Source organism: Lepidochelys olivacea (assembly GCF_965140295.1).
Source record: "Lepidochelys olivacea isolate rLepOli2 genome assembly, chromosome: 13".
Lineage (NCBI taxonomy): Eukaryota > Metazoa > Chordata > Testudines > Cheloniidae > Lepidochelys > Lepidochelys olivacea.
Genome location: NC_140423.1, coordinates 16,938,923 through 16,965,915, shown reverse-complemented (window position 1 = coordinate 16,965,915; position 26,993 = coordinate 16,938,923). Strand labels below are relative to the sequence as shown.

At 46.4% G+C, this 26,993-nt stretch overlaps 1 protein-coding gene across 2 annotated transcripts in view; it reads right to left on the bottom strand.

The window, feature by feature from the left end:
* Positions 1–3,910: 3,910 nt before the first annotated feature.
* Positions 3,911–26,993, bottom strand: part of LOC311529375 (opsin-5-like) — a 46,378-nt gene continuing 23,295 nt past the window's right edge. For both annotated transcript variants that reach the window (XM_084645333.1, XM_084645334.1), the window contains 4 exons: positions 24,428–24,590; positions 22,187–22,314; positions 12,402–12,730; positions 3,911–9,079 (listed from right to left, as the gene is read on the bottom strand). In XM_084645333.1, the coding sequence (XP_084501459.1) occupies positions 8,501–9,079; positions 12,402–12,730; positions 22,187–22,314; positions 24,428–24,590 (1,199 nt within the window). In that variant the 3' untranslated portion in view covers positions 3,911–8,500. The remainder of the gene's footprint in view (positions 9,080–12,401; positions 12,731–22,186; positions 22,315–24,427; positions 24,591–26,993) is intronic.

Genomic DNA, 26,993 nt, shown 5'->3' with positions numbered 1-26,993 from the left:
TAAGGTCCATGCAGGCTCAGGAATCCAGCTCCCTTCTCCCTCCTCAGTGTGGTTTGCCAGAGCATCTTCTGAGAGGTACCTAGTGAGATCTTCCTTCTGGGGCTGCTTTCAGGAGCCTCTGGTTTTTAGATAACCCCGGGTGACCTTTCTGAGAGGGTAATGTTGGCAGGTGCTTGAGTGGGTATGTGAATGGCATTGCATGACTGGGACTGCTTTTGTGAGTAAGGCTGGCAGGGTTGGGCCCACAGCCCAGAGGTGCAGGAGTAGCGGCTGATTCGTGCTCCTCTCTCCCAAAAGTTTGGGAACCAGAACGTTCCCTGATTCAGGGCGCCCACGGGAGTACTCGCAAACCACAGCTGACCAGGCACCGCAGCGGGCCTGGGGTTGGCAGGAGCAGCTGATCCCCTGTTGTGGTCTGTCAGGCCAGATGGCCTGTTCTGCTCGTTGGTTCTGGAGACGGCAGGAAATGCTTGTGCCTTGCCCAAAAGCAAAAACAAGTTGTCAGCTCAGGAGTTTGTTCCCCTGCCTGAAATCCAAGTGGGTGCCCTTCACTGGCCACGCATCACTGAGCAAGGGCAATTGCACTGACAGCTCCAGAAGGTCCTGTAGAGCCAGACTTGTGGCTGCTAGGAGAGCTGATTAAAACAGAGACAGGCTGGAGAAAGGAGCTCTGTACCTGGCAGTAAAATGTAACCATGCTAAAGCCCAGTGGCACAGGCTGGCACATGGGACACTGGACTGGGAGTTGGGAGGGCAGGATTCTGTTCCCGGCTCTGCACTAACTGGCTCTGTAACCTTGGACTTCACCACTTTGTGCCTCTGTTTCCCCTCCTACCTCTTGTGTGTCTTGCCATTTAGACTGTAAACTCTGGGGGGCAGGGACTGCCTCTCGCTATGTGTATGCACAGCTCCTAACACAATGGGGCCCTGAGCTCATAAAAATTATAAATAATATTGTGTGCTGCCCACCTATTGGCCCTTCCCCTCCAATTTTAGAGGCCTTCTCTTGCTGATAGTGCTGCAGCCTAAGTGAGGCCGTTTAGCGCAGGCAAGCTAGCTCCTCACATCCAGCCAGAAAGGGGCCCAGACTTGCTTTCCATGTTACTATTTTAGCCTGAACCTGAGGAAATATTTCCTTATGGGGAGATCAAGTGGACTGTGGAGTGGTCTCCCAAGGGAAGTGGTGGCCTCCCAGCTTTTTTGAGGAATTACATATACTGCATTAGACAAAGCTCAGAAGAATAAATGGGAAGGAACAATCCTGAACTGATCTGCCCAGTGGTTTGGACCCGATTGCGTCGATCCCTTGTCTGGAGCGTCTGAGCCTTTGATACTCAATGGTATGTTAATTGGCTTGATTCTCTTCTGATGTCACCCCACTGTCTCACTGCAGTTACATGGATGTGAGTGAGTCAGAACTGGGCTCAGTGTCTATGGGGAATAGCGCAGGGTGAATGGCTAATTAACTGGCTGAGGATATGTCCCTTCGATAAGGGCTGAAATTTCGGAGAAGAATTTCTCTCCCAGCAGTGCTAGCACTACTAACGAATGAGCCATCCCAACCATCTTCTTGAGATAGTGCTCGTAATCCATGAGATTTCCGTATTCTCATGCCCGGGAGGACTTGCATTAGCAGTTACATTAGTTCAGCAGAAGGTTGAGAGCTGTCTTTTATACAGGAGAGTGAATACCAGGCTAACTGAACTGACTTCAATACAAGTTTTGCAGGAGTAAATTTATTTTAAAAACATACAATTTTTGCAAGACAATGAATATTAAACAGAGAAAGAGAGCGTTAGGTATTTCCTCATGGGCAGGGGTGTCACTGTGGGGGAGGCATTCCCAGCAGTAGCCCTACATATTTCTGTAGCAACCACTATTCCCTGTAAGCTGTGCGTGCGCGCACACAGATCCTAAACCCCGCGCACATGGCAGAACACTGTGCGCACACAAATTTGCACAGAAGAAATTTTTTGCGCACACGGCCTGTCAAAAATTAGAGGGAACATTGGTAGCAACTACTGACTGATCTTGACCTGGCTCAGGTGGGATTCGCTGTCTGGACTGGCCAAGGTGGCTGTGACACACAGATAGCAGCAAACATTTGAAACTTGGTTTCCCTTTGGCTGTTGTCTTTGTTTGCTGCCTTGATTTTTTTCCCAACTTTTGCAAATATTGTAAGTTTTGCAGAGCATGAATAGAAACCAAAGCCCAGATTTTCAGAACTTGACCTGTTCCATTTGTACAAAGCCAGTTTAATGTCTAACCAGTCACTTGCACATGTACATGAAATCACAGTACCAGGGGGAGGAGTATATGTGCACTAAGTTCTGAAAAGCTGAGACCCATTCTTGTTCACAAACCCACTCACATCATTGGGAATCACTAGTTAGAAGAGGCTAAGCAGAGACCACTGAAGGACAAAGGCATATGCCACCATTCACATGACTGGCATGCTGTCACATGCTAGTTACATTTATGTAGCAGAAGCTGATAATAATCATACATGTAGAAAGCACCTTTCATTTAGCAGGATCCCAGAGTACCGTTACAAGCCTTGCTGACTGATTTACTGTCAATGTACAGCAATCACTTTCTCCACCATAGGGGTGAAGCCACTTCTGGGTTAAAGTGCAGCAACCGTTCAACAATCCATAGCAACACTACACAATAGTCTAAGGACAGGACATGGAGGATACTATGTGCAATAGAAACTGCTGGAAAAATGTAAGTAGGAAGAATATAATGATCCAAATTTGGAATTTGATCATAGAATCATAGAATATCAGGGTTGGAAGGGACCTCAGGAGGTCATCTAGTCTGACCCCCTGCTCAAAGCAGGACCAATCCCCAACTAAATCATCCCAGCCAGGGTTTTGTCAAGCCTGACCTTAAAAACCTCAAAGGAAGGAGATTCCACCACCCTCCTAGTGAACGCATTCCAGTACTTCACCACCCTCCTAGTGAAAAAGTTTTTCCTAATATCCAACCTAAATCTCCCCCACTGCAACCTGAGACCATTACTCCTTGTTCCGTCATCTGCTACCATTGAGAACAGTCTAGATCCATCCTCTTTGGAACCCCCTTTCAGGTAGTTGAAAGCAGCTATCAAATCCCCCCTCATTCTTCTCTTCTGCAGACTAAATAATCCCAGTTCCCTCAGCCTCTCCTCATAAGTCATGTGTTCGGACAGTATCGGCCCAGTGGAGAGAGACACTTTCTTGAGGCAGATGAGCTTCCTCAGTGGAAATGATACACTCACAAATTTATATCACATGAAGCCCCAATCCATAGCCAATATCAAATTACAGAAGAACCTTTTGGACTGTGTGTCATCTTATCAGCTGATGGATGATTTTCCTCCTTCCTGTTTCCTGCACAGAGTGTAACTCCCTCTCCCCGGGAATTTTGAGCTTTGCTTTCCTCTTCTATCCTATGGCTATTCTCAGCCCTAGATGTTTTAGGCACTATTGGATAAACTCTGTGAACTGGGGGAGGAGAAGTATGCACCAGAATTATAGTCCTGGTGAAGGCACAGTACTTGGACCACATGCCTGACTTGTATTCCCTGCTCTGCCATTGATTGACTGGGTGACCTTGGGCAAGTCTCTTAACCTTCCCATGCCTCAATTTCCCTATATGTAAAATGGGGATAATACTTTTCTCTTTTGTAAGATGCTCAAATTAATTAATATTTTGTAAAGTGGTTTGTGCTCTCTGAATAACAGATGCGGCTACACAAGCATAAAGTATTAGCATTACTGAGAAGTCCACCTAGTGCTAAGAAAAGAGAGCAATATTCCACTGCTCAGAGAGAATAGCAATATCTGTATCTGCAGAGAATAATCCATGAGAAAAAGGTAAGAATCAGATTACAGAGTATAGAAGACAAGTAATTTATTGTGTGCTGTGGAAAGAATACAGAGCAACATGTTATCACAGTAGCACTGTATATGTGAGGTGGTATTTGCCAATAGTTCACTAGAGAGAAAATAATTTACCATTCCAGTTAAATGCATCAATGGTCTAATGCCACTCCCCTGAAGTGCTGCTGAATGGATTGTGGAGCAGGGTAGTTTTGTTAATTAACTAATGTTAGTGAAAAATTGATGTAGAAAATCACCGTTAGGATGAGCTCATAAATGTGACCAGGAAGGCAGCTTGCTCTAATCACTACATGAGGGAACTTGGGTTTGTTCCCACCTCCGCTACTGACTCTTTATGACCTTAACAGTGTCTCTTGACATCTCTACTTCTTGGCTGACCCTTCTGCAGATAGGCATAACAATTCTTACCTACGTCACAGGACTGTGGGAAGGCTAAATTTCTTGCTGACTGCAAAGTAATGTGAGCTCCTGTGGTGAAAGGAGCTATGTGAGGAGCATCATGATTTCAGTGATAAACAAAACTATGTGAGAACATAGAGGGCTGGATTCTGAGCAGCACAGCTCCCTGACCTTGGGCCGGTTCCATGCTGGCCTCAAACTATTTCAGAGCTGCTCAAAATTATTCTGGGTTCCAGGAGCCCATATCTGTCTGCTAGGGATTACTGGAGCCCAGTGCATTCTGAGCAGACCCCCATCTGCCTCCATCATACTCCCTACACTGGGAGGCGGCATGGGGTGGTATAAGCTGGCTGTATCTGTTCTATGCCAGCTAGAGATTCTCCCAGCAGAGTCCCCAGCTAAGAAGATCTGGTTGCTTTCCAACCCCATTTGCACTACCAGAGAGGTGTGAAGAGGCCTTAATGCAGCTTAGACCCAGAGAGACCATGCCCTTCACTTGAGGGTTTCAAAGTAGATTGTGAAAACAACCTCTTTCCATTTTGAATTCTGTTCTGTCCATGGGCCAATTGTCATGATGCGGTCTAATGGGTGTTCAGGGTTTTCAAAATGTTTTCCTTGTTCTGCCAGGTGACTCTTCACAGTGTTTCCAACAATTTCACAATATTTGGTGTTTTCCTTAAAGCTCCAGCTCCTAGATTCATGTGATTAGATCAGCATTTCACTTTTCATTTTATTTATTTATTTCATACTTATGGTTACAGAGAAAAGCTTGAAAACCTCATGGAGGGAAGTATAAAGTACCCCAAATTTTATTTAAATCTCAGAATGTTTAAGCCAATCTCCTGGATTTCTGGGACCTGACTCAGGATTTTTGAACAGTTAGCACTGGCAATTCTGCTCCTGCATTTTCTTATTAGTAGTTAGTGTCCCATCTACCTCCATGTGAAATTGACTGGAGCAGCTGTTACCCAGTTACTGGCTCTGAGAGTTACTCTGATCTATGACAATCCTACATTTCTTAATATGAAACAGAAGTAGATACTTAAAGATCCTGGAAAATAAGAATCCTATCAACAATGTTTTTGCATTTCAATAGCCCCTTTCATCTGAGGATCTAAAATCACTTTAGAAACCTTAGCGATAATCAGGCTTTCACAGAGGCTAAACTATCTTACAAATGGGGAAACTGAGGCATTGAGCGGTGATGTGAGTTACCTAAGGTGATGCAAGAACTGAATGGCAACCTTGGGAATAGATGCTGTGAATGATGCCTCCCAGCCCTGAATGCTATATTAAAGTAATAAGAGTCAAACGAGGGGGGAGAATTTTGCAGTCTTGTTTTAATTGTGTTTGTTAAATTTAGTCTAGAAGCAGTTTCTGTACTTTTTTTGGCTGGGGGTGGGAGTGGGGTGTTCTTTCGGCATCTGGCCAGCTGAATATTAGTGCAGATACTGTGAGCCATTTTCTTAGTGTCTGAGCTGCTCTGTCTTTCCAGTGGCTGGGAGAATCTGTTTATTTAGGGCCAAATTTTGCCACCCATACTCACACTCAGTAGATCCTTACCCTGCATGTAGCCCCACTGAAATCAATATAGCCAATTGTGTTAGTAAGGTACAATTCAATGTGAGTGTGGGTTACGGGTCATCAAAATCTGATCCTTTGCTGCTAAAAAACGTGTATTATCTTCCCCCTCCCCCACCTTCCCTTGTGATGGAGTGTAAATCCCACACTGGTCCTGAGAGGGTTAACAGGAGCCTGTGAACTCAATTAGCCTGTCTGCTGGCACCTGTAGGGGTGGTAAGTAGATCAATTAGCAGATCCACCTGAAGAAGAGTCAGGTGTTCCTTAAAAGGACATAGAAAGCTCAGTCACAGAGGATCCTGTGTGCTCTTGCTCTCTGAGATTGCTCTGGTAGAAAATAAGGGAGAAGGAATAGGAGGGAGTTAGCACCCATGGTGGATTTCAAAAGGGGGATATGACTCCAGGGAGGCAGCCCTGAGGAGCTGGTGTTCAGCTGAAGAGCAGAGTATCAGGGAGGATTTCTAAAGGACTGAAGCTCAAGTCCAGTGGGGGCAGAGGTGGTTTAAGTTTATATGGTTGGCTTGGGATCCTTTAGAGAACTCTAAGGGGAATCCTGCAAACCACAGCCCTGAAGGACAGGTGAAGCCTGAGCCCTTGGGGTAGGGTGTGAGCAATGTTGCTACATGATGAGCCTAAGAAGGGGCTATTAGGGGGGCCTGCAGATAGCTGAGGTAGAAAGAAGCAGAGGGCCTGAGTAGACAGACCTTGCCTGCTTAATACAAGGTCCCTGGCTTGGAACCTAGAAGAGAAGGAAAGCCTGGGTTTCCCTATCAGCCACTGGAAAAACTGGTTGAAGGCCCCAGAGACTGGGGGTGATGGTAATACTAATGAGTCCAGACTTGGGTCAAAGACTCATCTTGAGGCCATGAAATTATTTTTTGTTGGATTTTGTTATCCTCGAAGGGGCAGGATGAAAAGTGGTCTGGCTGGAGGGCTGAGTCACAAGATGACTCAGACCACTGCAAGGCTGGAGCAACTGTGGGCAGGCATTCTCCCCCCCCCCCCTGTATTTAGGGTGGACATTTTTCTTAGCCAGTAACTTCTTCTAAGATGCATTGGTTTCAGTGCATCCAGAATGTGTATGAGTTACCTGGCTGTCTGCTCCATTTCCAGTGTGTGTTTTCTGTCACTCCTCATTTGATTAGTGTTCCTGGTAACCCACAGAGTTTCTACAGGATCTTAGAAATATATTTTGCATATTGTACAACATGGTAGCTAGTGTTCCATGTGCTGAAGATGTTTTTCCTGAGGGTGTTGTATTTCTTTCATTTCCCCAGTTTGTTTTATGGTTTGGGATATGTAATTCCAATAGCCAACTCTATAGTAAAGATATTGGGCATCTCTTTGTGTCTTCCATGTATCCACTCTTTCTCCAGTCTGGGTTCTCTTGGACATGGCATTTCTGGCGTTCGATCCTTTTGTATATATCCAGGACATAGCAGTCTTTTTTTCTATCACAGAAGGATATTCTTGTTTTGGGATTCCCTTATTTATCCAAATGTTCTAGTAAACTGCATTCCTTGCAGTGCTTATGCAGGAGTTCATATATAAATGTGTCATATTTGTGCCCACTCTCTGTTTTGCCATTAGAGGGTGGAGCTCTGGAAATGATGCGAGCTGACCAGATTGGTGCACGGGCTTCTCGCTTCCATCGTTTTCTGCCTTGTAAGCTACCCTGTGACAGAGTTCAGCACGTAATCATGATTTTTTTCCATCAACTTCAATGGGCTTTGGATCAGACCATTGGATAACTACTCTGCTCTCCTCTACCCCAGTCCCCTCCCCTAGGAATGTTTTGCCTACATGTTGTTTAAAAAGCTAAATGGACAATAAAGCCCAGTCTTGCGTCACTGCAAATCCACCTAAACGGATGTCATGCAGTTGCAGTCTCGCTGTTCACATTGTGGGGAGCAGCATACGAAATCTGTATTAGTTGAATAGGGTCATCGTCAACCCAAATCCTTATCTGTAGGACAGGACTTTATTTTATATTAATGGTGGTGGTTTGCATTAATGTGAGAGAATTGGGTAATATGACATAAGCACAGAGTGATGTCTCAAGATTTAATATAATACTTAGTGCTTATAGAGGTCTCTTTAGAGTCAAAGCACTTTGCAAACATTAACTACTTAATCTTCACAATCCCCCATGTGGGGTAGATCAGTGGGAATACTGACATGATTAAGTGACTTGGTTGTAAAAGGCTACAGGAATCTGTATCCGAGCTGGGATCAGAACACAGGATTTTCTAGCTCCCAGCCCTGCATGCTAGACAATACTTCTCAAGAGAATAAAGTTCATGCTTGGCCATCGAAGCACCAGAATATGGAAAACCAAAGATAAAGGGCCCTGAGGCGCATGTTTCAGGGGAAACATCCATAACTGTAATATATAGTCAGATTTTCAGACACCAGTGTCCATTTTTGCAGGGACAAATTGTGGGCCCAAAATTGCAACAGCAAAAATGGAAGGCTCGTGTACAGTGTTCTGTATCGCATAAAGGGTGTCTTGCAGGTTAGGACCCACCAGACATATAAACAGATTTTTTTTTAATATGAGGCTAAAATATTCCCTGCTGTCTAGGATGGGGGAGACCTAGCCCTGCTCAGGAGCTCCTGGCCTCTCTGGATGCTCAGATAAGATCTTTCACAAGATCTGAAGGCAGAACGTTTCCTGCCACACTTGTAGTCCCCATTCCCGACTTCTTCCTTGTAACAAGCACCATGACCTGCACGGTCCTTTTTAGAGCCGGCTGGCAAGCAGGCCTGTCTGCCAGTGGATTGGGCCTGGCTGTAGGGTCAGGCTGCTGGGTGAGCTTATAGCACCTGGGATAGTTACTGAAACACTCAAAAGTGTCATTGCAGTTCCTGCAAGCCCCAGGGGACTCAGGGAAGGCTGTGGAGAGCCTCGCAGAGGTTCTGCCCTCTCTGGTCTGGAAAGACTGGAGTGTGACAACACTTTGGTGGCTGCAGCAGATGACAGCACAGATAGCCTGCAGCAGGGACAGGTCTTTGGAGAGGAACTTCTGGAAGTTTGGTTTGAAGAGCAGATAGACCAGAGGGTTGTAGGTCGTCGAGGATTTGGCAAAAACAGCAGAGAGTGCAAAGGCCAGAACTGGCACCTGGTTGGCATCTCCAAAGGCTGCCCACATGGCAACAATTGCATAGGGGGTCCAGGCAGCTAGAAATCCAATGCACACAGCAATGCTTAGCTGGAAGAGAAAAGGAAATGACTATGGTATGAAGCATAGTGCCCCCCCCCACAACCCTCCTGAAGTGCACACAGGCCTATGCCAAAATCCCAAGGCAACCTAACCCCAAACCATTCAGCCATGGCTCCTAATGGCCAGAGTCAGCCATCTGGCTCAATCCTTCCAGATTAAACTTTTCCTCAACAGCTCCTCTGTAGCATACACATGTGTACGAAGAATAGTAATAAAGACAGCTCCTAGCTTTGCAGTGAGCATTTTGGCTGCTATCCCATCTGCAGCAATATGTCTCAGGGGAGAAGTGATGCCACGGACCCCTGGCACAATAGTTAGATGGGTCTCTGTTTTTCAATATTCCCTCCCAGTTGCCAACAGACCATCTGCACTAGATATGTTTGTGTGGTCAGGAGACCTAACTGCAGGAAATAGCTCCTGAGAGAGACTGTGGTGCTGAAAAGAAACCAGGTGGTGTGTGTGAGAGATCCCCTGTCTGCCTTCTCCTGCTGTGAAGTCTTAACCCTAGCTGTATGTTGGGATGGATGTCAGTTGGAGTGGTATTTTGGACACAGTTTGAGAGCCCTACTCCTCTGTTTATTTAAATAGCCATGATCTAAAACGCTGTGATATGGTTGGGCGTGCAGGAAGGTTCATATGTAAACGATTAAATTGCAAGTCAGCATGTTACAGCTCAGATACGTTAGTTGCTTCAACCATATCATTCTGATCATTGCATAGGATGCTTGGTGGGGGAAGGCTAAGAATCCTGAGGCTTTCCTTATCATGACGAGATGTGAAAGCAAAAAGCACAAGTAGGCTGAACATCATAAGCTCTTTGGGGTCGAGAAGCATTATTGTATTGCAGTCGCATCAAAAAGCCTTAACTGGGACAGGGCCCTGTTGTGCAGAGAGACGGTCCCTATCCCAAAGAATGTATTATCGAGAGACCGCAAACCACTGAGGAGGAGGAAGGGGCATTATTTCCTGCATTTTACAGATGAGAAACAAGGGGCATAAAGAAACAAAAGTTAGCGGCAGGGCTAGGAGCTGAGTGTGCTGGTTTTACCACAAGTCCATGCTTCCTCCAATACCACATGCACATCTGAGTCTGTTAGAGAATCAAATTTGCTTCCTTTTAAAAAAAGGCATCAATTCTTTTGACAGACTTCTCCCCCCCCCCCCCTGGTAAATTACAGCATTAGCTTGTAGGCTGGGGGGACAGTGAGTCATGAAGGCAGCATTTTTTATTATTTTCAATGTAATTTAATATGAAACCAAATCCATCTGATGGCTTTAAATAAGGAGGTGGAGGAGGGGTGTATTGCTAGCAGCACAAATATAAACACCTGGAGAATTAATCTGGCTTGGTAAATACTTCTACTTTTCAGAAGCCTTCAAGGAGTCTCATTATTTTAGGTGCAAAGAAATATGGACTCATGTGGACTCGCTCAAATGCTTGACTCAGAATTCCAAACAAACCAGTGTTGAATTGAGTGAGCAAGACCCTAACATGTTTGTATATTGCCTCCAGGAAGCTGCCTTCATCTGTCACTGGTGAAGGTTGCTTTGCCATCCTGGCTCCAAGCTCCTCTGTAATAAAAGGAGAATGTGTTTGCCAACAAATCAAGGCAGCTCTGGGAACAGTCCATTCTGCTGCTAGATAGTCAGGAGACGCTCAGATTTTGAGATACGGAAGGGAGGCGGGGTCATATTTTCAGCCTGCACTTCCCTTTGTTTTAATGGTTTGTGCCTGGGGAATGTGGGGGAGGGATGGAATAGTTTCAGACAAGATTATTTGTTGCTGATCTGATAAGAATTTTTTCTTCAGTCATGATCCTGTGTGTTTCTTTCATGTGTCACTATTCAGGGAAATGGCAACAGCCATCTTGTCCCTTCCTATTTTCATGTTCTCAGTTAGTTGTTTATTAGCTACGCTTTCCCACCCCTCCATTATGTGTCTTGACTGCCAAAGTGTTAAGGGGTATTTGGATAATAGTGTACATATTTTTTTCCTTTTGGAGAGGAATAGAAATAGGACACAGCTTCAAAATTTGGAGCCAGGGTTCAGATCCAAATTTTACCCAAAATTTGAGGACATAGCATCTGGCTTTTGGTTTGGGCCTATTTCTAGGGAGGAGCAAGTAGCTTCAGAAGTCTTAGTCTTCTACTGAGTTTGCCTAGATATGCTTGGGCCAGATCTTCCAGTGACTCAGCAACTGCAAGCCTCAAATGTGTGGGCATTTACTGTAGCTGTGCAATCAAACTGGATAACTGTGGACCTAATGTAACTAATTAGCCATGTGCAGGCATATTAGGCATATATGTGCATGCCTAGCTTGTTTGAGAATCTGGCCTTCAAATCCTCGGCAGTGTTCAGGGCATCTCAGCTGACAGAGCAATTAATTCCTCAGGAAAGGGTAATGAACCCTCATACTTCTGGCATCAGCTGATCCCTGCTGGTGTTAGGAAAGAAAGGCACATGTGATCAATTGGCCAGCAGCATGGAGGAGAGGAGGGCAGTGGTGCTCAACCTATTTACCATTGTGAGCCACTTCCACACAATATGCATACTACCTGTGTGGCCCTGTGAATGTCACATGGGTTGCAGCTGTGTGCCATAAGCCAGGTTGAGAACCACGGCTCTAAAGCATGAGGTATTGGCCACTGGCAGAGGCAGAATGCTGGACTTGAAGTACTAGTGACCTGATGCAGTAAAGAAAATCCTGTGTAATGCCACACTGTCTTCAGCCAATGAGCTGGGCAGGAGTTCCAGCTGCACTAGAAGACTATAAGAGTGAGAGATCATTGAGTCCTTTCCCCTGCAAGATCATCCAGCTACCACAAGACATGTATCAGGCACTACCCTGGTAAGTGGAGAATTGAGAAGAGATACAAACAAAGTGTATGATGTTTTAGCTTGTCTTAGAAGCTAGGCTCAAGCTACTGAATTCTGCAGCAAACTGGCTCAGAGCCTGAACTTTCCTAATAGCTTAGTGGGCTCAAATCAGATTATTTTTTCCAGTTATTTTTTGTTTTCAATAATTGATCATACTTAGCACTTTGCATGCAAGGATCTTAAGGAGCTCCACAAAGGTGGATGAGTATCATTATGCCCATTTTACAGACAGGGAAATTGAGGCACAGAGAGGGGAGTTGGCCTGCCTGAGGTCACGGAGGAAATCTCTGGCTGAGCTGGGAGCAGAGCCCAGGGGTCCTGCATTCCAGTCCATGCTGTATCCTCTTAGTAAGACTTTCCCCGTGTGTGGTGGGAGATCTCCCAGCAAAGCCCCTTTGCTTTCATTGCTGCACACAAGCCCCATTGCCCTACCTTTACAATCAAGCTGTGTACGCTGTTGGCTTTGCTCTGTAGTGACATGTGCTGCTTCACGGCTCTTCGGGACACTTTTACTGTCCAAAGGATGAGCGAGTAGGAGATGAGGATCAGAAGGCAGGGGAAGAGGTAACAGAAGATGAAGAGGGCCACAATATAGATCATTGCCTCCCTGGTTGAAGCTTTCCACTTAAGGCAGCAGGCTGTCCCGTAGGGCTCTGGTCCGTAACTGCCCCAGTTGGCTAGAGGAGCTACGGCAAAGACAAGGGCATATGCCCAGACACACAGTAACAGGACACCAGCGTGTGTGGGAGAGAACTTATTGCCTGCAAAAGAGAGAAATGACAGCTGTTGGTAGGTTTCCAAAGAAAAGGGCTGAGTTCCCTCAGTTCTGAGGGGTTGACTTTCAGAAAAGGGCCATAATCTGGAGCTATTTATCTGAGCCAACCCCAAATGTAGGGCATTGAGATGAAATAGGACCCACATATAAACCCCGCTCCTTAGTTCTGGTTTTGCAGAGCAAACTTAGAAAGGCAGATCAGTGTTCTCATCCCCCAATTTAAAGATAGTGAAACTGAGGCACCACAGACAGGCTAAGTGACCTGCCCAAGGTCACAGACAAGAAGCAGAGCTAAGAAGAGAACATGTCTCCTGCTCCCCAGCTCTGGGCTTGTCCCCTGATGCATGCTGCTTTCCCTGCAGGTAGCAAATGCTCTTTTGGACTGATGAGATTTTTTTACAAACCCAACTGCCCTTAGCAGAGATCTTCCCCCTCCCCCACCCCACTACTCTTCTCAGCTTCAGTTAGTAGTGTTACTTGAATAACTATTGTCCTCAGTTTTTACTTTCAGAGGAATTGTGTAAGAAAGTGTTGGCAGCTCCTTCAAGGTTTTTGACAAAGCTTTACAATTTACATTACATGGGCTCAGGACTGCATTTTCAAAGGGCTTCTGGAAATGCACTATTTGATGGACAGTAAATAGTCTGCATCTCTGCGCATGAAACTTTGTATTTACACACATGCATGGCTGCACCTGCAAATACTTTCAGAAGCCAATTGAATGTGTCCCTTAATGTCAGTGCTGATGGACAGCTCCAGTTTCAAGGGGTATATACTTCTTTTGGTATATACCAGTCACTTCCATTTGTTTTGATAGTAGTCACTGTATGGATGCATCAGCAGCAGATGATGTCCCCCACCTTCCAAAGTAATAGTCTAGCAATGTTGGCTGTAATCCAAAAGGCAGTGTTTTCCTTGTATCTGCCATGGGCAATGATCAGAATGGGAATCCAATACACATGTGCACTGAAGGCTGATTTTGCATGTGTCTATACACCTAGAACAGGATGGATCAGGTATTTTCATACAGTACTGCACGCAGGACAGTATTTAACATTTGACTTGACTTTAATTTGGGTCTGAGTCTCAGGTGACGGGTGTCCTAGCTATCGGAGTTAGTTGTTAAAGGTAGACACTAAAAATATGGAGCTTTGGGGCTCATGTTGCTTAGGCCTGCATTTTCCGTAATCACATGCCTCAACAGGCATAAAGTTACCATGAACATGCGCCCAGTTATGGTCACTGCATGCACAATTGCATCATTCTGTCTCTCTGGGCTCAAAGCATGAGACCTACGGTCTTCCCCAGTAAGGCGTGCCAGAGCCCTGGCCCTGTTGCCGGGAAAGCCCTGCTTCCACAAGCTCCACTGGAGGCTGGCAGCTTCTTTCTTCCTGAGGAAAAGCAGCTGTGAGGGAGGTGTTATTCAGAGGGTGCCTCTCCCTATGACGTCTCAGGACAATCCCCTCAAAGGCCTTGAAAAGCTTAACTCTGAGACCTCGAATTTGATGCCGTGTTCCACAGGGAGCCAGGGTAGTGAGCAGCGCATCAGGAGTTGGGGAGAATGAAGTGCTCCTGGTGGTTGGAGTTGCTGAGGAGAAGGTTGCCGCATTCTGGAGTTACTGATGCTTTCCTGATGTTGGAATCTTCATATCTAGATCCAGTGAGTGGCAGGAGCCCAGCCGGGAGGGTAAGAGGGCCTTGATCTCTGCAGGCAAGCCTCTTTGCTAAGCTGAGGTGCCATTTTCTGGCTCGTCGCAAACGAAAGAGAACAATGTCTGTGGTCACAGTGTGGCATGTGCTCATCAGCAGCAAGGAGTCCAGGAGGCCTGATGTCACCATCTTCAGCAGAGACCTTTGATGCAGGGCAAGGTGATAATTGGTAGGTCTCCAAAGTGTTTCCGTCTTCTCCCAGCATCAACTGTGTTGTGCTTGGTTTCTTCTTCAGCCAGGCAGAGGGAGATGAGGCTATTTGTGATGATATATAGATGCTGTCCTCTGTGCTGTTGGCATTTGAGGCCATGGCATTTCATAGTTCCCCATAAGTCTCGAAAGAGTTGGAGAAGGAGGACTGAGCTTTATGGGACTCCACAGGTCCTTGGTCTGAAGGAGAGGAGGATTTGCCTATCACCATTCTCTCTGAATATCCTGTAAGGTAGGACAAGAGCTATCCCAGAGCAGTCCTATCAACTTCTGGTACAAATCAGGTGGCTTTTTGGAAATGTAGGCTTGACGTCCTCTCAGTATGAAGGCACATTATCCTATATCCAGTGGGTTAAAGAAACCCCTGGTGTAACTCCATATCCGATAGAACAATAAGCTGTCAATTAGTTGGTTGCTGGGAAACGAACCTTTTCCACTTCACTGTAGTTCCTTTCAGTGAGAGGAGATGATTTTTACAGGGAGCTCTGCCAGTGTAGCAAACTCTGGGCATGCAGCCTGCCATTCACCAGTCTGACCTGTGTCCAACCAGGAGGATGTCACTGTGAACACTGCACAGAATGGCAACCCTGAGCTGAAGCAATCAGCCTTGGCTTAGCAGAGAAACACTGGAATGGAGAACAACAATCTGCATGGAGCTGAGGACCTTGGAGAACTTAACAAACAGTAACTAATGAAGCCTCACCAAGCCACTGGGCAGGGCAGTACACCAGGGCTTACTTTGTAATGGAAAAGGTGCTGGGGCTCAAACAATTTTTTTTTTTTTACTTTCATAAGTGATGAGCCAAGCCCAGAGGTGCCATGGCTCACCCCTGGCACAAATTAAGCACAGCAGTGTACATGTACTCTTATCCCCATCAGACAGGCAGGGAAAACGAGGCCCAGAAGGAGGTGGAATGACTTGCCCCAGTGAGTGGTAAAACCCTGACTGACTGTAATAGCTAGAAATCCTGGCCCTCCTCTTCCATGCAGGTGCTCATGGAATTCATGGTGAAATGATTCACGTAACCAGGGGAAATTGAGGTAAAGCCTGTTTCACCTGAATAACAGGAGAAATATGCAAGAGTGAGATCTACTTCACTGGCAATAGTCTCACATGCAAGATACAGGGAGCATCAGCATTTGGATAGCTAAAACTGGACCAGGCAATTCTACTTTGTAATATTCCCTTTCCCTCACTCCTTGCCTTCTAAGGATTGTCTACACAGGGGAAGGAAGTGGGGTTTACTATGCACTAATTTGGGGTTGAGTTAATTGAAATGACCTGCATACACACCACACAAACCCTTCAAGTGTAGTAGCTCTGCAGTTAAAGCATACTCTATGCTACGCTTTGAAAGTGTAGTAAGTTCACTGCATATTGAGTGTGTACGCTCTTTAGCGCAGGAACTGTGACTACCTAACCATCTGTATAGTGCCCACTAGATATATCTATATCTCTGTATGACAAGTGCCCTACAATATAAAGGCTAGTAATAGGGGCCAGAGTGCTGAAGAATAAGCTGAGGGGCAGTCCTGCAAGTTCTGTCCTGTACTAGTTCCAGGGAAGATGGCTTTGATGGAAATTTTTCAGCTCCAGTTTCTATGATTCCCTAAAATTCTGGAGGTGAAATGCTAAGTAAGCTACAGATGTCCTAAACCTTGATGAAAATAAGAGCTCGGGGGAAGCGCCTGGTGGGATTTGCATCTGGAAATGAAGAAAGATCAGAGCTTTTATTTTAAGTTTAAATCAGTGTTATCAGAGTTTACTTCAGAAAAGCCAGTTGATGAAACATGAGTTGGGTTTTTCTCTGAGTTTCCTCCCCCTCCCTTAAATCCTAAACTCTCTTATCTTCTAAGGGCTTAATTTAAAAAGCTAAATCTTCAGACATATGTTAGAATAACTTTTCTTTGAAACTAAGCAATTAAAAATATGCTGAGATTAGACATTTCCTAGGGGAAAATGCACAAGTGCATTACAGGAAGATAAGCTTGAGAAGCCACACAACCAAGTGCAGAAACAGAAATTACAGAGGGAAAAGATGCTGGTACCTGGCTGCCTTTTAATGCCCAAATTTAATCTTTATCTTTTTTCCTCACTTTTTGTGATAATTTCTGCAGTTATACAAAGTGATCCCATAAGCTTTGAGTTGGCTGCTTTAACTGATGTGACTTCCTTCCAATGCTATCTCTATGAATTGGACTGTTAGCCTGTAGGGACAATCTGCTTTGTGGCTGCCAGTCATGCATCTGCAAAAGCGTGCAAGCAAGTCAATGTGTCCCCGCACAGCTGCGGCAAAGCAGGAGTTTGCATTGTGAAGAATGGAGGCACCACAAATTTGACAGAAGTATTAATGAGAAATCAGCTGAAAGCTTGGCTCTGACTTTCATCTAGTAATATGCTAAGTAACAGTGGCATTTCTCTTGTGTCCTTCATTTCTTTCAAAGTACTTTACATACAAGCAATTAATTATTGCAAATCCCTAAATGGTAGGTCACTATTTATTATCTGCATTATACAGCTGGCAGAAGCTCTAACAACTTCTGCCATTGTAACACAGGGAGTCATTGGCAGAAATGGGACTAGAACCCAGGCGTCCCTGCTCTAGCTACCACTTTCCTTACCACTAAGGGCTAGGTTCTCCAAAGAGATCGCAGAAGGTGAGACTTCAGAAACATGAGATGTACCTTCCTTGCATGTGAATGGGCATTTTGCACATGGAAATTGGGTAACTCCTCCTGTCAGTATTTGTGTATGTGCAATCACACCACTGGGGTCTGCAAAAGTGTGAATTTGGCAGGTGCCTTGTGCCGCTCAAGTCAGAGAATGTGGCCGCTAGTGGCATTTGCCAAGCAAAGTTCTATAGGAGGTTTTGTGGGTTTTTTGTTTGTTTTGTTTTTTTCCTGCAGAATTTAAAATTTGCTTCTCTTCTTTTGGTGCTGCTTCCTCCCACTGTGTGGCTGGGATGAGCGAGTGTAGAAAAGAAAAAGATTGAGAGGTGAAATGCCAAACATGTCTGCTAGAACAGAAGGCACATTTCCAACCTGTCTGGAGGTATGTGCTCCCGAGTGGGGCAAAGGCAGCTGCCACTGGTGGTTTAAGGCTCAGGGGCTGCAGAAGCTTACTACCCCCGTCTGTTCTTCAGGTACTTAGTTGTTACCAAGCAGGACGTCAGTTTAGTCACTTAGCTGTATCTGGATTCCTACAAGGTACATGGCACGTTCTGCTAAGCATACAGCTCCCCAAAGGGCTCTAGCCTGCTTACTGGAGTCAATGTCAGAACTCCCATTGACTACAATGGTGCAAGAACAGGCCCTAATTACCCAGCATCATGGCCTGCTTTGAGATGCTGCGTTGTAGGCTGACCTGGACTTCCCTTCCCCAGGCACACCACTTCAGAAAAACGTTAGTGTGTGTATAAATCACCAATCTACCAAACTCAGCCAGAAGATGGATGCCACTGCAACGAGTGACTGAAATCCAGCTACTTGGGTCCTTCCCACTCAGTATCCATCCTGGGCTGCTGCAGGGGGAATTTATTGGAGAACTTGTCTTGGAGAATTTGTCTGCAAATCAAGTTAATGTTGTTGGTTTCTATTATATTTGTTTGTAATCCAAATTCTTTGAAGATACGTTGGTTGGCAAGTTCAGCAGTCTAAATGAGAAAATGCAAGTAATCCCTCCAGGACAATATAAAAACATGGGGTACATTTACAGAGAGGTGTCTGGCCCTCAGCTCTTCTTTTGTGGGTGCAGTTTGTACCCAGACAATGAACAGCAGGTGCAAGTCTAAGTACATGTCTCTTTAACTGCCTGATTCACACCCAAATTTGGTGTGTTGCAAGCACTCAGATTAGCATCTACAACTAATGTCCAGGCAAAAATAATGCAGGTGAAAATTGTGCTGCAAAAGGGAGTTGCCCCATGGCAAATTTGGCCCCACAGTGTTAATTATTTCCCAGTGTTATATATTGTGATAAAGTTCCTCCTCTACCTTGGTGGGTCTTGCACTTATTGGTGGATTTGCTCGCCTCGGAGCTTCATGGCAGCCCTCAGTTTGGCCGTTTTTGTGAACCCACAGTCCAGGTCAACTCCTCCTGTGTCTGACCAGGAGTTGGGAGGTTTGGGGGGAACCCGGGCCCGCCCTCGGCTCCGGGTTCCAGCCCAGGGCCCTGTGGAATGCAGCTGTCTAGAGTGCCTCCTGGAACAGCTGTGCGACAGCTACAGCTCCCAGGGCTACTTCCCCCTGGCCTCCTCCCAACACCTTCTTTATCCTCACCACAGGACCTTCCTCCTGGTGTCTGATAATGCTTGTACTCCTCAGTCCTCCAACACTACACATTCTCACTCTCAGCTCCTAGCTCCTCACATGCACCACAAACTGAAGTGAGGTCCTTTTTAAACCCAGGTGCCCTGATTAGCCTGCCTCAATTGATTCTAGCAGCTTCTTGATTGGCTGCAGGTGTTCTAATCAGCCTGTCTTAATTGTCTCCAGAACCGATTAGAGACAGAGTTACATGCCACACCTGCATGAGTCTGGCATACGCTCACTACTGTATGCCTATGTATAAAGATATAGGCTCTAGTTTTCTCAGATTATGCTTCATGATGCAATGTACTTAAAATACAACCCTCGGGGAGTAATGTTCCCACTGGGATGAAGCCTGGGCAGGTTATTGTCCTACACTGTGAAACTCACCCGTCCCTGCCCAAAGGCTGAATGGAAGTCAGCCCAACCTGCAGCCTCTGTGCAGCCGCTAACTCTCGTTGGCTATTCTAGAGCCCGTCTCAAACCCTCCCGTTGGGGGTGGGATGTTCCTGGCCCCTGCATTTGTGCAGTTGTGGATCCAGTGGCTCATCCTTCAGCCTTCCTCAACTGCCCACTGCACTGGCCTGTCTGGAGCAGGCAGGGAGCCCCTCTCCATAGCACACAGAGGATTCAAAGGCTCCCATAGGCAGCTGGTCTTCCTGAGGCCCCCATAAGTGACCCCACTGTGGGGTTTAAGTAGTGCGGAGGGTGGATGTTACCCACAATGACTCCATCTCCCATCCAACCTTAATTTGTGGGTGGGAAGTCTCCCAGGCTTCTCACTCATGTGATTATGAAAACAGCTCTGACTCCCTAGTGTTTCCTGGCCCTGACATGGAAGCTGTTTCCTTGGCATTAGCTAAAGCACACCACTTTGCCAGAAAAGATTCAAGTAGTTTTGCAGCATTCGGCTGTCTTTTTATTGGTGCCCCAGGGCTCGTTGCCCTGGCTGTATGTAGGAGCAGTGCTGGTTCCTGGGCAGATGCTGTAGCATGAGTCTTTCCCTCTGTGGAAAATAGCCTAACAATCAACTGCAAATGAACAGTTAATGATCCCAGCAGCCCCCCAAACTTCCCACCCTCTCACCCATCTTAGCCCCTAACAAGTCCCTATCTTCTAACATGTTTTGAGGCCTGATTCTGCCAGCCTTACTCACATGGGCTAGTCTCTGACACTGCATGTGCTTCCACTGATTTCTGAGAGACCACTTGGAGTCAGGTACTACTCCATGTAAATAACGCATTGGAACTGGGCTCTCGATAAATGCATATGCCCTGTATTGTGCCCTGAAGGTCAATTGACCCGAGCCGTTTCAGACTGAGGGCCCTTCATGGAAAATGTTCTGTTGCTAACTCCCTCTTTTTTAAGTGGAGGCACTCTCCAAAGTAGGAAAGGCCCAAGAAAGCTAACCTCCATGTTTCACATTGGAATACATGAGACAAAAGGTCTATGAGTTCACTCTATTGGGGCGGGGAGGGAGAAAGGAAGGCCCAGACGTTCAGAATTATGAGTGCTCATCTGGGCACCTAATTTGGGTCCACAGCTAATAATCATCCTCCAAAATGGCAATAAGCATTTACATGTCCAGTCACAATAATTGTGTGCACAGATTAGGTGTGCAAATGCATGCAAACTTGTGCAGGTACAGTCCTAAAAATCTGGGCCTAGAATACATTTTTGTTTTGCTATCTCTGCAGTGTAATCTGTCGGAAGTAGGGCCCTACCAAATTCATGGTCCATTTTGGTCAATTTCACGGCCACAGGACTTTTAAAATCTTAAATGTCATGATTTCAGCTATTTAAATCTGAAATGTCAGGGTGTTGTAATTGTAGGAGTCCTGACCCAAAAAGGAGTGTTGTGGGCGGGGGGGGGAGGGGTTCAGTACTGCCACCTTTCCTTCTGTGCTGCTGCTGGCAGCGGTGCTGCCTTCAGAGCTGGGTGGCTGGAGAGCGGCGGCTGCTGGGCCGTCGCTCTCTGACCATCCAGCTCCGAAGCAGCAGCGCAGAAGTAAAGGTGCCATGGTACGGTATCGCCACCCTTACTTCTGCACTGCTGCTGGCAGGGCGCTGCCTTCAAAGCTAAGTGCCCGGCCAAAAGCCTCTGCTCTCCGGTCACCCAGCTCTGAAGGCAGCTCAGAAGTAGGGGTGGCAATACCACGACCCCCCTAAAATAACCTTGCAACCCCCTTTTGGGTCAGGACCCCCAGTTTCAGAAATGCTGGTCTCCCCTGTGACATCTGTAGAGTACAGGGTAAAAGCACATAAAAGACCAGGTTTCATGGTCCATGACGCATTTTTCATGGCCGTCAATTTGGTAGGGCCCTAGTCATTAGGATCAGTTTGGATAAACCCTGCCTTGACTGCGAACAATTATGGGGGCCGGACTATGGTTTTCTTTTTATTTCTGTCTTGCACAACACCAGCCATATGGCTAACATTCAACTAAAAGATGGTGATTATATCTGAATAACCCTTAGACCAAGAGCCATAAAACAGGGAACTTCCTAAATCAGATGTGCAGCATTTCCACTGTGCAAGAACAGAGTCCGTCATGCCAAATGTATTTAACACTGAGGTAGGAGCTCACACGTGCAGCATAACTGTCTTTATCTGCAGCCCAGCACTCAGACTGGTGTGAAATTGCCAGCCCCTGAGACGATCCATGAAATCCTTAAAACCAAAAGCCACACAGAACAGTATGGGTAAAGGGGCAACAACCACACTGGCACCCCTAGGAAATGGCTTTTGGAAAGTAACTGCTGGTCCATAGATCTCTGGAAGCAGTGATCACTCAACTGACACCCCGTCGTGGGTACAGTTGGTACATGGCAAGGACACTGGAGCTTTAATACATCACCCTATTTGATTAGGGGCTGTGAAATAATACATTTAACTTGCGCCCACCCACACTTCCAAGGACCTGCTGTATTGATTGTATGGCGCCAAACAGTAAATGGGATGGTGATTAATTTACATATGCAAATTAGAAGAGGAAAAACAAGTAGTTATGGTATTATTGTTTGGGTTAATGAGAGTAATTTAAAATGTTTATGAATATGTTCCGTAATGGAGAGCTTATCAGGGGCTGTTGCCAAGAGATTTATGACTAACCTAAGTTGTGAAAGAATGGGGAAGATGGAGTGGGGTTACTGGAAGTAATAGCCAGGAGGGCAGAAGTGGAGAGAGTAACATGGGTTACACATCCCAGCACCTACCATATGCTGGATAACAGACCTTCAGGCAGCAAACCGTGCTTAGCACTGTCAGGCTGGTAAGACTGCACAGGCCAAAGAACATGCCAGAGAATGCATAGAATGTGCACATCGCATGGTTAAACAGCCATCTGGAAGGGAAAAGTCATCAGGTAAAATTGAAACCTTCACGTTTACACCAAGTGCGGAGCTCACAAGGTTTGTGATTCTGTTGAGAGGGAACTTGTCTGAGTTGCTTTATGCAGTTCATGAAGTCACATGGGTATGACCAGACACCAGTCAAACCAGACGCCCTCTTACAGAAGTTTGGTACCACTCCAGCTCATGGTTTGACACAGAAAGCAAAACTACCTAAGCGGTAGAGCTGGGCTCTAGGAGGCTGTGCTGGTGGATGCAACGGAATGGGGAAATAAATACCTAGGGCCTGATTGTCAAAGGAGTTGTGCATGTGGGTGTGCCCCTACGGTACACGTAATTACCGTGGCTGTGAGCACAAATTGAGTCATTGGGAATGCAAATAACCATGATTAGCTAGTCCCGCATGCAGTTGACACACAAGCTGCATGTATTGCTTTTTTAAAAATCTGGCTCCAGAGCCTTCTGTATATTTAACTGAAACAGTTTCACTCTTTGCACATTACTGCCTGAGTGTCAGTTTTAAGGAAGTAGTAATAATGTTTAGCACTGACATAGCACTTTTCAGCCACAGACCTCAAAGATCTTTACAGAGGATGGTTAATATCAATAGCCCCATTTTACAGATTGGGGAAATTGATGCCCAGAGAGGCAAAGTGACTTGCCCCAGTTCACACAGCAGGTCAGTGGCAGAGCTGGGAATAGTCTCAGGTCTCTTGACTCCCAGTCCCATGTCCTAACCACTGGTCCATGCTACCTCCCTCAGAACAGAAAGGTGATAAGTCAGTTTTGAAAGGACGCTGCACGTGGCTAAAAGCTTTCATCTTAGCAAAGCTCATTTTTAATATGCTGCAGCACCTGCTGGTACATACTGTACAAGTCCCACCAGCCCCCGGCCAAGGGGTGGAGCCAGAGTAGAGGTCTGCTGGGGGCTAATTTTAAATCCCGACCTGGCCCCAAATCTGACCTGAGCACAGCCGACCCCAACCCAACGGGAGGATGTCAGGTCAGTTCTGGAAATGATTCCGCCTGAATCCAACACTTTGCCCTGAACCTGTGTTGGCATCCGCCACCTGGTCCTTGAGGGGTGGCCTGGGCCAGGTGGGGGCTCCCTGCGCTCTACGCCCCATGGCCACGATCTGTCTCTGGCTGCCTGCTGGCTGTGGGGTCGGGCTGGCGGCTGTGTGTGCTGCTGGTACCACATTGTGCTGTGTGCGCCGCAGAGAGATGGGCTGCCACTTGTCAGCATGCTCGCTCTGCAGCACACACAGAGAGCAGCGAGGTGGTGACACCCAGCAGGAGTGGGGCATGCAGCCACCTCGCCTACCCCCCGGCCAGCAGAACGGTGAGCAGAGATGACCCAACCCGAGGCTGAGAGGGTCAGGTTGTTTTCATACCTCAACCGAACCTGACACTTATGGTCAGGTCCTGCAGGGTTGCAAGGCTCTAGAGCAGGGGACCTACAGCTGATGAGCCACATGTGGTTTCTTTGGACCACGTTTGTGACTCTCCCTACTGCCCCATGGGGATACATTCCCACAACACCACATGGATTCAGATAGACTCCAACCTGCAACACCAGGCATTGGTCAGATTCATGGCTGGGCTCGTACCTCTTGCTGAGCTGTGGGGAAGGGAGGTGCACTGTACGGCAAACCAGAGGAGGCTGAACAAGGGAGCAGCATGAGCCAGTGCAGGGGACTAATTGGAGCCACTATCTCTGAGAGGAGCATATGTAGTAGCCATAGAAGGGCCAGCAGCACTAGCCTATGTCTTGGGTGGGGAGGAGTTGCTGAGGGGAGGCGAGGGATGGCTCTTCCTGCTGAGGTGGCTCATATCTGATTATATTTGGCTCACTCCCTTGGGAATGATCCCTGTTCCCAGTGCAGGGTATGAATTTCTATTAGGAGAGATCTGGGGCCCAACTCTGCTCCCAATTACACTGGTGTAAGTCCCTTGCTTTCAATGGGGTTATTTCAAATTTACATCGGTGTGATTGAGCTCAGACTTTGGCCCCTAGTCTTCATTCCTTCTCCAGGTCAAGGCAGGATTTGCAAACTGACACCCGCAGAAGTGCCCGTTAAATGCAATGCTATGCAAATGAGCTACCTGTGTGCAAAGAAGGATGGCGTGGCCAAAGGGAAGAGGGTCACCGTCATGCCCAGGTCACTGATAGCCAGGTTCACAATGAAGAATTCAGCAGGTTTCAACATGGATCTCTTCCGATAGGCCACCAGCAAGAGCAGGGAATTTCCACAGAGAGAGACTATGCCTGAGAAAAGGCAGAGAGAGACATACCCAGTATAGGATACCCAAGCTCACTAGCAGCAGTGCAGTGCATGACATAGGGACAAGGAGGGCACGTGTGCAGGTCTCACTTGCTAGTCACCTACTATCCTCAAACACTGATGGGTTGTGTTTATTTGGCAGTCGTGTATGTGCAGAGATGCCACTCACTGCATGTATGAATGTGTAAAGGGAAGAACAGACAAGGATCTCTCACACACATTTCCCACTTTAGAATCTGTGGGGCCCTATAATGCTGTGGGTCACATCCCTTCTTAATTGCCAACCAGGACTTTGAAACATCCAAGGAGAAAACTGCTTCTCAGCTTTTACCCAGAGTCCACTGCGTGCTGGTGCAGGAATATGGAGTGTAGTGAGTATGTGGGGAATACTCAGCCAGGACAGACATGATCAATAAAGTACCTGGCTTTGTACCTCTGCTACATCAGCACCTTGTGCAATGGTAGTAAGCGTTTGGCAGGTAGGCTGGCTGGAGACAAGAAGCAGGGTTTTATATGGACTGCTCAAGCACTCGGTCCAATCTGTTTGTTCTGGCTCTTGGAATGATATAGTTCACACTGGGCATGCTCCTTCCACACTAACATTACCTTGTCTCCTCTGCATAGTCATGGCCATTCTAATAACTTGGTAACTGCCCTTTCAGTTTGCTTTAAGGAGCTCTAGGTAACCAGATATAGGGCAAGAGCCAGGCAACTCTCCAAGCTCTCCTGGAAATATCATTGTCCCTCTATACAAAAGGCGGAAGTGTCTTCAGGCTTTTCAAAGCTGGTCACCTCCTGGTATATGATCTGCTTCCAGGACTTGCTGTACTTGGCAAAAAGAGTGTCTTCAGCTGGCACAGTGAATAACAACCATTAGACACCCAAAGGCAGGAGGCTGCCTGAGCACTTTTAGAGCAACTTTAAATGGGACTGTAATTGTTAGATGCTTTTGGGGATGGGGCAGCAGGCAGAATGTCAGTGAAACAGACTCTGGGAACAGAGTCCAGGCAGAGCTGAATTCCTGTGGCTGAAGACAGGGTGCCTCCAACCCCTTCTAGTTGGATAGAGTGTGAGCTTTGTGACAGTGTTGTTATGATGGTGATGCCAAGAAGCTGAGTATGTTCCGCTTTTAATTTCTTCCTGGCAATATCTCTAGTGAGTCTGTGCTGTACAATATTGTGTTTGCAACATAAACAAGAAGGACATTATGAAGATTAGGGTAAATCCAGCCTAACCAACAGGAAAAAGCCATTTGTTTTCTTGGGATGTATTTAAAACAACAGTGGTAAATAAATGTTCATAGCCAGGGTTTTCTTCGTCTGTTAAGTAACACTAAAATAATTTTCCTGTGTATGTGCAAAGGGGAACCTAGCTACTCAAGGAGCAGGTTATGTGGGACTGGAATTAATTCCCAGTGGATTAGCTTGTAAATTAAATATTATGCTTACAATTACATGCCAAAGCTGTATAATGGCTAATATAAACATGTTCTCCTCAATAAGTAGGACTCCTGCAGGGGAGACTTGCTCTCAGATACATAGTTTTTGAATGCTTTTTATGGGTCACTTAAGGGGAAATAGTTTGCAAATGCATATCCTTGTTTCCAGCACTGCTAAAGGACTCCTCCACAAAGCTATTTTGACTCCTTCCCTCGCCTCTTCATTAGCTGTATTCTACTAGCTTTATTATCTTCTAGGATCTTTCTTAGCTGCATGCAAGAGCTGCTAACTTTCTCAGTCTTACCTCCTCCAGCTAGCTCAGAATGACATGAAGCAGGCTGGTTTTTTCCATGTCTGCCACTTCATTATGTAAGCGGGTGTGTTTGTTTGTGTGTCTGTTTCCATATGCGTGTGTGTGTGTTTGAGTGCTCTGGGGTGCACACGTCTCCTTGTGTGTGTGTATGGTCATTTTTGTAGTCGTGTGTTTGTGTTTCTGTGTACTCCTGGTGCGGTTGCATGTGTACCTGTGTGTTGTACGTGCACTCTTTTGGGTGCATTACTGTGCATTGCTTGCACACCTCTCATCTTACAGAGGTCGACACATGGGACACAGAGTGGGCCAAAGGCCCCCATGAATGTATGAGCTCAGGCTGTTTAAAATGACATGGGATCCATTTCTTCAGCATACGTTCAGGTAAGATTTCCTATGACTTTACTTTGCGATTGGTTCCTGGTTTCTGAAGTGAATTTTCTCTGATAGTAAAAGTGGAAGATCACCACATTTGGGTGGAGTGGGATGGAGGAAAATTAGGATGTGAAATGCAGCATCCCAGGCAGGGGTGTGGGCAGACTGGTCCTTCCCTCCCTCGCTTTGACTGGGAATCAGCTACTGCAGTGTTGCTAACCTCAAGCATTCAACGCTCATGAGTTGGGCCCCTAAAAATCAGG